Genomic DNA, 15208 nt, shown 5'->3' with positions numbered 1-15208 from the left:
AGAAGCTGGCAGCATCTTCTCAGGAGCCCCAAACACACTTGTATTCCAAAACAAGTCAGCCTCACTCAAGCACTTGTCTGAATAGTGGACTCCCGGCCCTGACCTTGTAATTTACTTTACAATGCATTTATAATCTCACTCAATATATCCCACTCCTGGGTAAATCTCTTTAACAAGATTAGATGATAAGATACCAAAATTAGGTTTCAAACATTTGCCTAATGTGGAAGGAGAAATAAAAAAAGGCAGAAAGATTTTGAAAGAAAACGCTGACATTAGTATCACATTATCTGTCTATTTTTGTTTGCCTCCTCGCTTCAAAGAGAAATAAAAAGCATCATTGAGAGTATTTTCATAAATTTTTTGTTGTTGTTGAACAATGACTTGGGTCCTAAATAGGCAGGAAAAAAACTATCTGGTTCCAACTACCGTGACCCTCTGTGGCTCTCTCCTTTGCCTCTCTAGGACTCTGTGTTATTATCATACATTTAGCCTGACAATCTGAATTGGGTAAGTAAAAAGGAGATTTGTCAGCTGAAGCAAGTCCTTAACACTTTCATCACTACCAATGCCTTTAAATAGTATTTTACCTTATAATATTCTATTGAAACCCAGGACTGGACCTATAATTAGCAGTGCTGGTTTTGCAGGCACCATGAATAAATTCCAAAACCTATAGCACTCCATTAAGGATCTCATCTGGGTCTCTTTGAAAAGGCTTAAATGAGGAAAGTCCATTTTATTTTGCTACCCTGAGCTTTCTCAAATTTTGTTTTCAGAGCCAGTTATGTGATCATGCTACAGTATGTTAACACTGGGCTTTTACCCTCCCCTCTCTCTCATACATCAGGTCAGAGAAAATGGCATTTTATCTTATAATGAGCACACAACATACAGTTTTCACTACCGCATTTTAGTATTCCCATCAACTAGATATTCTAGATCATGAGGGCAGCTAGTGTAATCGTAATGTCAATGAGAAGGGCTGTTACGATTGAGACTAAAGATTACATGGAAAGAGCTGCTTTGAAACTAGTAATTATTACCAGTCCACTAATAGCGAATGATGCATCACAGGCTCACCATATAATCTGTATTTCACTCGGCTCATGCCAGTGCACCATATTATATTACAGTGCTCACAGACTCTAAATTCCTAAACTGCAGTCATCAATAAATGTGTTACTTGCCATAATTTGTGAAATTACTTTGTTCATAACATCTTTGATGGTTTAGAAAGACCAGAATTGATTTCCTGCGTGGCAAAATTAGGGCTACATTGATTTATTGACGTGTAAAATATAATAATATTCTTCATTTACTCTGATGAAAATCAACTTCTCAATTTGAGAGCCTCATTGGGCATTCAGGGGGATTGTTTTGATTTAGAGCAATAAATGGAGATCTGGCCTCGAGCAGACGAACTCTGAGGTATCACAATGGTTAAAATGAGCTATTAGCTCACCTACAGCTTTTACTTTATTTCATTTTATTGTATAGGAAGGAATGACCCCATTTCCAGTTTGTTACCAATGCTCAGCAGTTATAATTTAGAAGAGCAAACTCTGATGAGGGACTCTGGCTCTACTATTTACTGGCTGGTGGCTCTAGGACAGTCATTTAATTTCTTCAAATCTTAGGTTTCCTATCTGTAGTGTTAGTTGCTCAGTCGTGTCTGACTCTTTGTGACTATGGACTGTAGCCCGCCAGGCTCCTCTGTCCACGGGATTTCCCAGGCAAGAATACTGGAGTGGGTTGGCATTCCCTTCTCCAGGGGATCTTCCCAACCCATGGATGGAACCTGGGTCTCCTGCATTGCAGGCAGATTCCTTTACCCTCTGATCACCAGGGAAGCCCCTGTCTGTAAAATGAGTGTAAAAACAGTACCTTAAAGAATTGTGAGGCTCAAATGCCAAATGTATATAAAAGCTCTCTGTAAACTATCATGTCCAACATGAATGTGAGTCTTCTTTATTCCTAGGCTTGACTAGTTACCTAACACGATGACTAACCGCACATTACACACCCACAAGGGCTTTTGGAGGAAAGACTGGAATCCAGGATCCAGGCCTTCTCAGGTCAAGGGGAGACCCCGGTTAGAGGAAAGCAAAAGCGGGTGATTTTAAGGCCCTGGACCACGGTCCACACAGCCAGGAGACCACAGCATAAGTGCTAAATGCTCTGTAAGCCTAGGGCAGATGGTTAAGGAAGCCGAGTGGGTTGCAGATCAGTTCTGCCCAAGGACTTCCTAGATCCCTACGACCCACTCCCACATACCTCATTCTGGTCACTCCTAAACTGGCCCTGCCAGCGTGGGCACCAGCAAACTAGAAGATTCCTAGTTTCCCACCCCCTCAGATCAAACTCCCTGCCCTCAGGAGGATGAAGCCAGAGAGAGAGAAGGCGCCTGTTTCCCAGGCAGCAGTCCCTGGGCCCCCACTCCACCCTCCTCTCTATGCCCCACTCTCTTCTCCTCCCTTCCCTCCCAGGGCTCTGCTCCCACAGCCAACGACAGGCCCCAGGCAGGCACCCCCAGCAGAATGAGGAGAGCTCTCCCCACCCCACCAGCAAGGAGGCACTTGACACCTTGAGTCCAACCCCCTGAGTTCTCCACAATCAGTGACCTAACCGAGGCTTCAGCCCAGCTAGGTTGGGGCGGTGTTGGGGAGGAGGTGCTTTTAACCCCTGCACCACCCAGCCCTCAGGACCTCAGGGCTTGTGAAATTTCATACAATAACTCTTTGTTAGCTAGAATTACCTAGGAGTTAATAAAAATAAACAACCAGCTTCCAGTTTGTTCTCAGGCTGTAGGCCCTGCCCTGCAGACACCATTCACAAGAAGACTGGGTCTAGTTGACCTCCTATCTGAAAACCAGCCACCTTGAAGGCCCCAACTCCTGGCTCTTTATTTTTTTCAACTATTTTCAAAATAAAAATGGTTTCCTTAAATACAAATTAGACGGCACATTTCTTTTCTTCTTGAGCCTACTTTTTTGTGTTTGGGGTAGAATCAAGCCCCAGGCCCTCACCCTCTCCCCATCAGACTTTTTAGCCATGCATGACTCATACCATGTATTCCAACAGAGGGAAGCAAACTATATTACCTTTTAAAACAACATCTTTCAGAAACATCTTTATAAACATACAAATCTAAATTTCACAAGAAGGTCCCCACTATAAAAGTTGGCTTGAACCAATAACTGGACAGTGATAGTGATAGTGATGGTGCGGGTGGGGGGTGGTATCTTTGAATTTTAGCAACAATGCTGGGCATTTTTCTCTGAAACTAGGAGAAAAACAAGTAGAAATTACATATGTAATGTACCATGCATATATAAAAGTATACCATGTTTAAAAACACACGCATATATAATATGCATGAGGATACCTCTACAGTAACTCTGAACTGAGTCCTTTCTGGTAATGGGCTCTGCTAAAGACACATGTCATGGAGTAAATTCAAAGTCCTCTAAATGAGGCCATGAGGGTGAATGCCCAGCAATAAAATGGGCCCTGAACAGACCTATGCAGTCACCAGTTGTGGAGCCACACAAGACCCTGGGGAGGAGACCAACAGGGAGGAGCTGCTGTCAGCCTCATGCCCTCAGTAAGGAGAAAAAGAAAAGGGGGAAGGAAAAAAGTCACTGGGGCTGAATGACCTGGGGGAGCCAGGTGCCAAGTGAGTAATGGGATACACATATGCAGATGCCAAGGTATTTTGGAAGTAACTCCGTTCAGTACTTAAAACACAAGGGTAATTTCCAGCAACTCTCATCTCTACACACATGGACATTTGTAGAAGAAAATAATGCTCAACTTACAAATACCCTGCGGGGCATATTCTGCACTCATCCCAGGCGTGGGGATTAGAGCTCCGTGTGCAGAACGAGGGGAGGAGAGGCCCCTCCAGTGCAGAAGTTTATCTGTGAAAGAAACCCAAAATCAAGCATGAAAGCTATAAACAATGTGCATTGTAAACCACAGGATATCACATTTCAGTTCCATTAAAATAGATTAACATCATTACAACAGCCTTGCAGATAGTGAACAGGCCCAAGGCCTGTATCAAATGAACAGTGGTGACTTCTTTCCCACAGTTCTGTTTTTAATTTTGGTCTTTTTGACAAAAGGGAAGGGAGTTGATGTTTTAGGTAAGGGGTAGGAGAAGGAGTGTTCTTTGGTTCATTTGGTAGTCTGATTATTGTCTTAAAAGAGATATGTGAACAGCAAAAGGAAATTGCTAGTATGATTGGCAGGCTGGTAACATGGGGAGGTTATCTGCAAGGCTGGTTTACATGCATACATTTACTTTACTTATAGACAAGCTCAAGCGAAAAACAATATGGTAACAGAAAAATGAGTGGATTTGTGACTCTTTCCTTCTGGAATAGAGTTCCACTCTGCCTTCCCTGTCCTACACTTCCCCTGCTGTATTTAGCACCTTCAATGATAGGGAAACCGTGGGCATCTCAGGACTTGGAATTCTATCCATGGAGTATCTCATATGGACATGTCTTCTTATAGCACAAAGCAACATAAAGACTAGACTTCTGAGGTTAAGGTAATTTGGCCAAATCCTCACCTTAAGGATAAGGAATCCTGCCACTCAGTGACTAGGAGACAACCAGCATTCCAAAGACAGCAGCACCCAGAAAGAGTGGCCCACCTTCTCTATTCCACTGCACTGGGCTGCATCCTGGTGAGGAAAAATGACTGCTCACACTAATAAACACAAATCTAGCCATAAACGAAGCATTTCTAGCACTGAGATTTTTGTGAGAAAAATATTGGGTTTGTGCAACCTGGGGATTGTATGGTTTATATGGTGAGTTTCTGGCTTTTGCAAGCCCACCTTGAGCTTAGCCGAGCATGGACAGGTCTAGCTTGAGACAGAGTGGAGGAGAGGGGCAGAGCAGGGGCACTCCATGTGCTCTAGAGGCCTCGAGTTTGAGGTGATTGGGGGAGGCAGCAGAGAAGAAAAACAGACTTGGATGGTGAGTAAACAGAGTATGTTTTCCATTAGCTTAATATGAAGAGCACTTAGAAGAGTTGTTGTTATACTCTAGGATAGCAGGTCTCAAGTGTAAAATACGTCCTGTTCCCCTTCTATAGATCCCACTGCCAAGAATAGCCAGGGCAACCAGCACATTCCTTTCCTGAGGAGCCTGGTGGGTAACAATGGCGTGGTGCTCGTGGAAGCTCTTAAATCTGTTGGTACCCGGCCTGCCCGGGGAGGCTGCCTAGGACCATCTACAGAGGCAAGTCCTCCTCTCTGACCCCCCCCCAAAAAACACAAATACCACAAAATGAACCAGCAAGAGCAGAAGACTGGACTTAGAAAACAAGCATGTCTTCATCCAACTGCTTACATTCCATGAATTGAGAGATGAGGGCGAAATTAACTACAGATTTAGTCATAGCGTTTTTCAATGAGAAATCTGAGAATGCATTTATGCACTTGTTCTTGCTTCAGCTATTGAATAAATCTGTCACCAAGACTGAAATCCGTTTCTTAGGAGACCCAAACAACTGGGTACTATGACCCCAACATGAGAACAACAAGATATGTGGATGTTCACATGGGGATAGAATCTCATTTCATATTCCCCGCCCCTGACTCTGGGAAGCAACCCTTTGGTGCCTCGACTAGACCTCCAGCAAGAAACCGGAGAACCGTTAACTTTGTCCAGGCCTAACCAGTTGCATGCATCTCTTGTTGGCAAACTCCTCTACTAACCCACTGGCCTAGAGCAAACCAAGCTTCTGGCCCAGTTCCCCATAGCACTAGGCCACAGTGCGAAGTGAGGTCTCACCAAGGAAAGTCTCTGAGTACCTGGCACCATGATTTGGTTTTGGTTTCTGAATTGTAAAAAACCTTAGATATCATCAAGTCTAATGCCTTCGTTTTGTAGATGGGGAAACTGAGGCCTTGAGAAATGAAGTAACTGGCCCACAGCTAGACTGATGGTTAACCACAAAGTGAAGATCAGAATTAGTCTCCCGACTGTCCATCCAGGGCTCTTTTCTGGGATATCCATCTCTCTCCTTCCCTCTTGTGGTTCCCATCATGTTCTGCACTGCCCAAGAAGTACCAGAGAGGAGGGATCTCTTTCTCTTGAACCACTGGGAGGAATAACCGCTCTTGGAGGAGAGTCCAGCCCAGAGGTGTTGAGTGGGCCTTTTGAACAGTCTGAATGAACTGACTTGGTTTCAAAATTAGAAAACAACACCTGATCTGCTTCCTGCGCCTCTTGGCTCACCCCCACTGTTGTCATCCTCTACCTCTGCTTCCCCTGAGAATCAGCCAATAGAAGAGAAACAAAACTGTTCCTATGAGCCAAACAAGCTTCTGACTTCGTGAGAGAGACTCATATTTGCATTTCTCTTCCCCCACGAAGAGTGACGAACGAAAGGCAACTGGCAGCCCCAGCTGATTGTGCAGCCTCTCCCACCAAACACGTCTCTAAGCACATTCTCCTTGGTAAGCAGAATCAACATCCCCACAGGAACTGGAAATGCTAAATTGTTAATAGCCTCCCTAGGGCTTAACTTTTTGCTATGATGCTTTCAATTATTTCATCACGGTTTAGGCAGAGTGGAGTCTCACAAATAATGTGTCTAAGCATCACCTTCAACCAGCAGCTCTGCCCCACCCCAGGCCTCTTCTCCTCCCACCCACATTTTCATTCTCCCCAGGGGGAGGTGGGCTCGTCTGGCTGGCAGAGAAGTGGGCAGTTTACCTGTTGCTCCCTTTATTTCTTCAGTGGTCCTCTCAGGGCAGTGGTTCTCAAAGTGCAGACCCAAGCCCAGCATCAGCATCACCTGGGAGCTTGTTTGAAATGCGACATCCCAGGCCCTTCCTTAGACTTACTAAATCAAAAACTGGGTTAATGGGGAGGGGCGGAGTGGAATACAAAAACCTAAGTTTAGCAAGCACTCCCAGGGATTAATATGTACAATCCAGTTTCATAAGCACTGTCTTAGGGTAAGGGGAGGTATGGAAGCTGGAAGCTTTGATGTTCTCCTGGCAGAGATCCACTGGCTATGAGGTTGTCTGGAACTCACCTCTTTTAGGACCAGAGCAAGCTTGGGAAATTCCTAAGGATCCCTCCATGTGGAGTCCAAGGTTCCAGCCTCCCTCACTGATCAGGAACAGGCCCAGACTCAAACAGGGAACGCTCTTTGCATAACTTCCAAACCAGCTTTTGTCAGGCAGATGATGTCCTCACTGCTTCCACAAAAGTGGAAATGTTTGTGAGTGCAGCTGTGGCATGCTGCATGGTGTAATGCACCCAGCACTGGACTCCTGTTTCCCTTTCTGGATTTGCAAATATGTGGCCCTCTTCTGAGTCAATCTTTTCATATGCCTTGTACTCCTCTGGTGAAAGGCACTTTAACCTGTTCTGTTGCATAAAAGTCTCTTCAGACCCAGCATTTCCATTTAGAGCCTCGGAAATGCCTTATGCATTTGTTGTTGTTATTGTTTAGTTACTAAGTCATATCTGGCTCTTTGGGACTCCGTGGAATGTAGCCCGCTGGGTTCCTCTGTCCGTGGGATTTCCCAGGCAAGAATACTGGAGTGGGTTGCTGTTTCCTCCCCCAGGGACCTTATGCATTATTAGGTTGCAATGGTTCCTTATGGCTAAATAACAAATAATGAATCTTATTTTTTTCAGGTCTCATTAAAAATCTGCACTGAATTGGGAATGGTTTTGACTGAGTGTTATGCATGGGTCACTTTACATTTCTATGTGCATCAGGACCAACTTTTGACAGAAAGCGCTATAAGCCAGGTGGGACGTCCCTGGAATTGAAGATCATTAAATCAAGTTCTAGGTTTCCTCAAAAACATCTCAAAGATTCCTTTACTATTGACCTGCTATTGGTTTCCAAAACGAATCCCTGGGTATGTCATATAGCCACATCACTGTCTACCAATCAACAAGTAATCCTGCTGATGTACAAATGGGTGGAAACAGCCGAGCACAAGGCAACATTTCCAAAGCACTGCATGACTGCTCCAGGTGCCAACTTTTATCAAGATTTGAAAACCCAGGCCTCTCTAGAGAAGTACATACATGTATGGATGTTTGCTGTTTGCTAAAATGTATATGTGCATCTATGTATTTCTTTTCTTTTTTTAATTTCTTTTCTTAAACACACATTTCTAGATAATTTCCCTGTTTTCCTAACAAGATGAAGCACGGGAGTAGAGCTATCCCCAAGAGGAAGGGTCACCCTGTGAAATATGACCTCCTACTCACCTTAGGTCTTCATGAAAAGAATGGATGACAGTCCACTATGATGGGGAAGAATCTCTCTACTGGTGACAGGCCAAAATAAAGGACCCTACCTGTCCCTTCCAGCTCCAGCATTCTCAAGTCTCTTCTCCACCCCCAGCCAATAGCCAAATTACAGACTACACTAAAAATGCATCCTGAAAGTTTGTAAAGTTCCATGAATGAAATCATTCTAGTTCTAGTAATATTACTGTATCTAAATCACAGAAATAACAACAGTGCAGCTAGTCTAGGATAGAGGCTTCTTTATCTAACTGAAAGCAAATCCATTGAATGTCCTTCTATCTCCTGACCCTCTTTAGGACAGATGCCCGCCCTCATCTCTCAGATCCTGTGACTTACTAGAGTATGTATATTATAGTTTGTATAATATAATATTATAGAACCAACATTAGCAATACCTGTGTCTTGAGTTGTGTCAGTCTGACTGAAAATGTGCCAGTTTTATCACTGCTCACAGACTTCTTAATTAACCTTCTGATATTGTCAAAATTGCATTCCCTTTTTTTCTAGAAATGAGCATTTATGTGAGCGCGTCTCCCATCACTATGCTTTTTCACTAGCTAAGATTTTACCAACTCGTGACGTTCTGTACAATCGAAAGCAAACAAGAATTCTACAGACATCACTTGATAGAATTTCTTTGCTGAAGCTTGTTCATGTATTCCGAGATACTTCACCGGTGACTTTAATCTCATCAATCACTCACTTAAAAACTCTTTCCCCCACCCTTTTTTAAACCAATTCTATCATCTCAGAGCCTTGATTATCTAAACAACATGTTACTAATTTCACCTGTTAAGAGTTCTCACCCTAGGCATCCACTCTATCAGTGGGGAGAAGAGATGACATCTTTCATGCCCCTTTATCTTTAAAAATGCAAAAAATGCAAGCCACCAATCTGTCAGGCCTAAACAGAATTTTCTGCAATCTGTGTCTTTAACATAAGCAAAGCATATAATTCATAAAAAAAAAAAAAATGAGCTTGCTTTTCAGAAGAATAAGTAAGCCAAAGACATTGTGTTGTTCCATCTTTGTGTTGAAATGCAGATTTCCCACTAAAAGGCAAATCCTTCATTTCAAAAGGTTGAATAGGATGGTACTTAAAAAAAGAATTCCAGCTGGTTAAATTTAGGGTGTTGAAAAAAGTTCATTCCAATAATATTCTTTGGCTCTAGGCCCAAAGTATTTTCACTTGATCGTGAATTAGATAAATTTTTATTACATTTTAAGCTCTTCCCTTAGAATCGTGGAACTTCTCGAGGAGACTGGAAGGGCAGCTGCATAAAAAGACAAATCATCTTATACGACAGTTTTTTTTTTTTCCTTTGTTTAACTGTGTACCTCACTATGCAAAATGTGTGTACCCAGTCTAAATTCCATTCATTTATTCTTTGACACATTCATTCAACAACTATTTACTGAGTGCCTATAATGCACAAAGCAATGGGCTACCTCTGTGGGCAAAGCAAAGACAACTCAGACACAGACTTCCCTACAGGAAACTCCATCTAGTAGAGAAGATAGACCTGGAAAGGAATCGCTAGGCTCCAAAGTAGAAAGTGTGTCACAAGACAGGTACAGATCAACTGCGATGGAAATTCAAAGGAATTTTGGAAGATAGGACAGTGGCTCTGGGGAAGAGGTAACTTAGGGACTACCCCTGGAGAGACAAGAGGAAGGACTTTCTATGTAAAAGAAAAGGCAAGTGTGGATGCCCAGAAAGGAGCAAAGCTCAAGGTATACACAGAGCAAACAGGGCTCAACAGGTAGTATATTTAAATCAACATATTATGGACAAACCCACTCAGTTGACAAAAGAGGATATGGTCATCTAAATAAATAAACTCTCAGGACTTTTGTGAAGGATTCAGCTTTCACAACTTATTTTCAAACATCACATTTTCTTACAATAATGGTTGCAGCCATGTGGATGCTGGTGAATCTATGAACGTTCATCTGTCCTGTTTTGTTCCTGCCCCATCCCCCTCACCTTGATCCTTTTCCCCCCTGATGAATGGTGGGTGGTCTGCCAAGGCAGAATTCACTGTGTTTTATTCCTCTGAGTCAGCCAAACAAGTGCTGATAGCCATGTTCTTCCTCACAATACCACCTCCCCGGCTTAAATAATCTATTTCAGATGTATCATTGCTAGTTTCAGATGGGCTTGTACTTGCTGACACATTTTCAACAAACGACTGTGCAAGAAATGCGGAGATTTTCCTATACTGCTGTGTCTCTTCAATCATCAGCTTGACCTTCCTTCCAAATCTCCCTGCTTTCTTCTATTCAAAGCCCTGGGGAGGGCGGGGGTAACCCTATTCCTGCTCTGAGTCCTTATATGGAGGAATCTGTTTGTGCGTGGTGGCGTGTGCGTGTGTGTGTGTGTACACACGCGCACGCGTGCATGCATGTGTGTGTGTGCACTTGCCTCTTCAGGTTATTTGGGGGAATTGGGAAACAACTTTTAAAGAGGCCTTGCCCAATGGGTTCCTTCATGGGTGCTCTGAACCTCTCTCCAGATTCCTTTCTTCCTGTAGGATGTTAGGGGCTCATTCCTCTATAGAGGCCGCTAGAACAAAATCAGGAATTTAAGCTCTTCAATCCTAACTCTACCATTCACCAGCTATGTGACCTTGAGTAAAGCACTTCCCCTTACTGGCCCTAAGTTTTCTCATCTTTAGAAAAAGAGGACTGGAGTAGATGAATGAGTTTTTTCTCCCAAGCGAGTCTTGAGTCTCCTTGGGACCAGATCAAGGGCACAGGTAAGACACCTACTACGGCCCATCCTAGAAGGTGGCCAGGATGGAACTATGCCTTGTTATGACCCGGCAGGATGAGGCCAGTGTGGGCTGGGTCTGGTCCCCAGGCTAATTCTTAAGACTCAGAGTGCAGGCCTGATGGTGGTGGTTTCCAATCTCCTGGGGCACAGTCTCCCAAAGCTCACCTGTCTTGAGTTTCAAGCAGGAAACCTAGGTGGGTCCTGAGCCAATGAGACTGAAGGTCAGAGAGAACCAGGAAGAAATTTCCCACAAGTGCAGGCTAAATGTCAAGGGGAAAGGTCTCCGTTGCCCGTGCCAGAAGACCAGTGGCAAAGATCGGCCTCATGCCAGAGCCTGGCACCCACTGTACATGAGGGCACACACAGGACTCCGAGAGAAGCCAGAGTCCTCTCCCAGCCACCCCAACCAGAGAAGCCAGGCCCCAGCGCCCTGTGGTCCCTGCCTCAGTCAACTTGCAGGGTTCCTGGGAAGCCGAGTGTAAACTGAATTTCTGTAAACTGAATCACATTTGCTAACGGACATAATTTCAGGGATGTTTCATCACCCTTCCAGGCTCATCGAAAATTGGCAGGGCTTCTAACACTTTTACCTTTTAAGTGCTTCTTCCTCCACCCCCTCCCCAACCTCTCTGTCAAGTAGTTAATGATCTGTAAACAAACACTTTAAATTCAGTGGGGGAGCTCACTATTTAAAGGAACCCTGTGGCGAAACCTTTTGAAAAGTTAACAATCTTTCTGTAATGTGAAAAATCACCCTCTAATTTATTGGTTTCCATTGATGAGATTTGGTGTGTATTGGACTTTCTTAAAGTGGGACTCAACCACAGTACCTTTGTGGTTAGAAGAAGGGGTGAGGAATGAAGAAGCTGAAGTCCCAGACACGTTTCTTTTGCCCTAATCATCCAGCCTCGCGCACATGTATTCACAGACCCCACTCACCCCACAGAGAAAAGAAGAGGCCGGAAAATCATGGCCCCAGCACCTAGAAAGCTGCATCTCTCCAGGATTTGATGCCTGGAGGAACGAGCATTTTCACATGAGGTGCTGTGCTAAGTCACTTCAGTCGTGTCCGACTCTGCGACACGATGGACTGTAGCCTGCCAGGCTCCTCTGTCCATGGGATTCTCCAGGCAACAATACTGGAGTGGGTTGCCATGCCCTCCTCCAGGGGATCTTCCCAACCCAAGGGTTGAAGCAGTCTCTAAGTCTCCTGCATTGGCAGGCGGGTTCTTTACCACTAGCGCCACCTGGGAAGCCCTTGAGGGAAGGAAGGCATTTGGGCTGTAAAGGTGGATCCAATGAGACTGACCATTTGCTCAGCAAACGTTTAATTCTGATAACACCAGCCAGGGCAGAGAAGGACTTCTCTATCAAAGCAAGCAGAACATGCAACTCCCAAACTCCTCTGAAGGGGCCACCCCGAGCCTTTTTTTATCTATGTCAACTCGCAGCAAACAGAATTTATGCCTCCACATCACCATTTTCATCAGTCTCAAGAAAATGCCAGAATAAGCTGAAGAAAACCAAGCCTGGCACTTATGGGAATGCCCCTGATATTTTCAGGTGGTCTCGGGCCTTGTGGAGGAGGATGTGGGTGGGATGTGGGCGGCGATGCTGCTGGAGGAAAGAAGCATGGTTGGTGGATGTGAGCAGGCCCAGAGAGCTGGAGAATTTTCTGGTCTCATCTTCCAGGACTGATGTGTGCAACCTTCAAAGAAAAAGGGCACAGAAGCACAGGTGCCCCCAGGAAGGCCTCGTCAAGCCTCCAAGCCTGGTCCTTCTTAATAAAGCATGTCATGGGACTTCCCTGGTAGTCCAGGGGTTCAGACTCCATGCGTCCACAGAGGAGGTGTGGGTTTGATCCCTTGTTGGAGAAGTTCTGCATGTTGCAAGGTGTGGCTAAAATAAAGAAGGAAGTATGCTGCGGCCTCTGTGCAGGGCTTTATCTTTTCCCCAAAGCCTTCTTCCTCACATTCTGACCCCACAGGACTCCTGTGGGGTGAAGGAAGCTGTTATCTCACCTCCCCGGGTGATGGAAGTTCTCTCAGGCATCCTGCTTCAGGTAGTGAGGGCAGGGTTGGAACTCAGAGTCCTGCCCACTGACCTGGGGACCAGTGTGTGCCCCCCGTTCACCACTCACCTCAGAGCCCTTCAGGCCAGCTGAGTGTCTGGGCGCTCGTCTTAAAGCCATTTGCAGGCAGTGCCTTGCCTTCCTGGGATGGTAAAATGGGGTGTGAGCATCCAGGGAAGTGGGGGGAAGGCACACTCTAAGGGCCTAATGCTCTGTGACAACTCTGGCCAAGAGATCCTTAGCACCAGAATTGGCCATTCTCCAGAATTAAAACCTATTATGTCCATGGTTAATACAGAACTGCTCGGAAATTATGAGAACTAATTTAAGGCTTCAAAGCTCTACAAACTTAAAAAAAAAATGGTCTAGCAGGTCAGGCTCTGACATTTCTTCAGGAACAAAACTAGGCTGCCCTCTCGCCTGAGGTGAGATTGACTCAAGGAGGGTTCTGGGGCTTCGAGGCCAGGCCTCGTCCCACGGCAGCAAGTCCTTGTTTCAGAAACAGGCCTCTGCCCGCCCACAGGCTCCTCCGACTGCTGCTCCCACGGGCTCAGTCGCTCAGCACCTTCCTCCTCCAAGCCCTGGCCTCAGTCCTAACCTCTCTGACAGCCCCACAGAACAAAGGAGAGGCAGACACAGCCTATCGACTGGAGGCCTGTTTTCTTGGCCTCAGAGTTCATTTTCCTGGCTTTTTACCCAATTTCAAATCCTGTATTTATCCCACTGACCAACCTGGAAAGAATTTCCTGAATAAAAAAAGATGCCCACGTGTATGATCTGCAGTCACTCGGGAGGTACCACCGGCTGTTCTCGGGCTTGCTGATTCTGATGATTCAACGAGGGAACACACGAAGTTATCAGACTCCTCCAAGCTCCCCAGGCCAAGAACACACCACCCTCTCCACCCACTGGACAGGTCCGCTTGAGAACTGAGCTTGTGACACCTGGCCTCTCCGGGCACTGGGGCCACAACCCCCTCTCCTGTTTCCACAGACATCAAGGGGGGCCCACATGAGAAGGGAGTCCCCAGGATCATTTCTTGTTTTGAATCCAAGACTGCCGGGCAAATGAGGCCCCAGCTACGGTCTTTTCTATGCAGTGCCAGACGTGAGACCGACCCGGAGCCACCCACGTCAAGGTCTCCCAGGTCCACTAGGAATGGAGTCGCTCCCCTCTCCCTAACAAGCCCCTCAGGCTAAAAGCCCCCTCTGTCACCAGCCCACAGATCTCCGCCACCATCACACTCCAGCCCTGTCAGGCGGTGGGGAGTGTGGCCAGCAGGGCTGACGCGGTTTCAAAGAGGCCGACCAGGCAAGAACCATCCTGTACTTCTGCCCCGGCTCTAACGCAATAAAATGTCTTTTATCAGTGTAATTCAAGGCAAAGAGTCAAGGGTCTGTCACCATTTTAAAGAGGCTTATTACATGGCCACAAAAATTTGCCTCGGGCTCAAACCTGGCATGTAAGGTATCAGCGTGGGACAGGTTCTTTTGATTTGATTTTATTTTCTTACAAAATCTGAAAATGAAACGCTTCTGTCCCTCCCTCCCACCAACCGTTTTTTGATTTATGGGGGAGGAGGAAAGAAATCTGAAGTTGACAGGTTGGGACAACTCCACTCAGCTTTCTCACTCAAAAGCTGCTTTTGTTAAACCATACTTTGCATTTATGGCCTGCGGCTCTTGGCTGACACGGCTGCTCCTCCAGTGTGGAGCGAGCTGCGGACTTCCCCAGGAGGAGGCCCCACTGAGATTACACCCCCAGCCCCCACCCCACCCCGCACCTAGGGCCGGGGCACTGCAGCTCAGGGGGCGGGGGGCACCAAGGCCCCCGGTTAGACAAAGGCAGGGCCGGCAAAGGATCTCCCGCCTTACACTATGGATCCAGGGCTTCATGTGATGCTCATGTGTCCACCACTTCTGGTCCCAACTAAAGTCCAGCCTTCTGAGAACCACTCACACACTGTCCACCCTCTCCTCACCCAGCAGCATTCTGGGCCAAAAAGAGCCCTTCAATCAATACTCTTAAATTGCATGCTGTTCAGAGGACTTTTCT

At 45.8% G+C, this 15208-nt stretch overlaps 1 protein-coding gene across 8 annotated transcripts in view; it reads right to left on the bottom strand.

Annotated features, from left to right (window-relative positions):
- The window catches only part of BCL11A (BCL11 transcription factor A), a 98833-nt gene that overhangs the window by 11816 nt on the left and 71809 nt on the right, over nucleotides 1–15208 (bottom strand). For 5 of the 8 annotated variants that reach the window (XM_065927328.1, XM_065927333.1, XM_065927334.1 and 2 more), the window contains exon 3: nucleotides 3822–3923. The exons of the other annotated variants lie outside the window; for them this stretch is intronic. In XM_065927328.1, coding sequence (XP_065783400.1) covers nucleotides 3822–3923 — 102 coding nt within the window. The remainder of the gene's footprint in view (nucleotides 1–3821; nucleotides 3924–15208) is intronic. 8 annotated transcript variants of the gene reach the window in all.

The sequence above is a fragment of the Muntiacus reevesi genome, chromosome 3 (genome assembly GCF_963930625.1).
Source record: "Muntiacus reevesi chromosome 3, mMunRee1.1, whole genome shotgun sequence".
NCBI lineage: Eukaryota > Metazoa > Chordata > Mammalia > Artiodactyla > Cervidae > Muntiacus > Muntiacus reevesi.
Note: the sequence above shows the minus strand (reverse complement) of the source record. Positions and strands in the feature narration are given on the sequence as shown.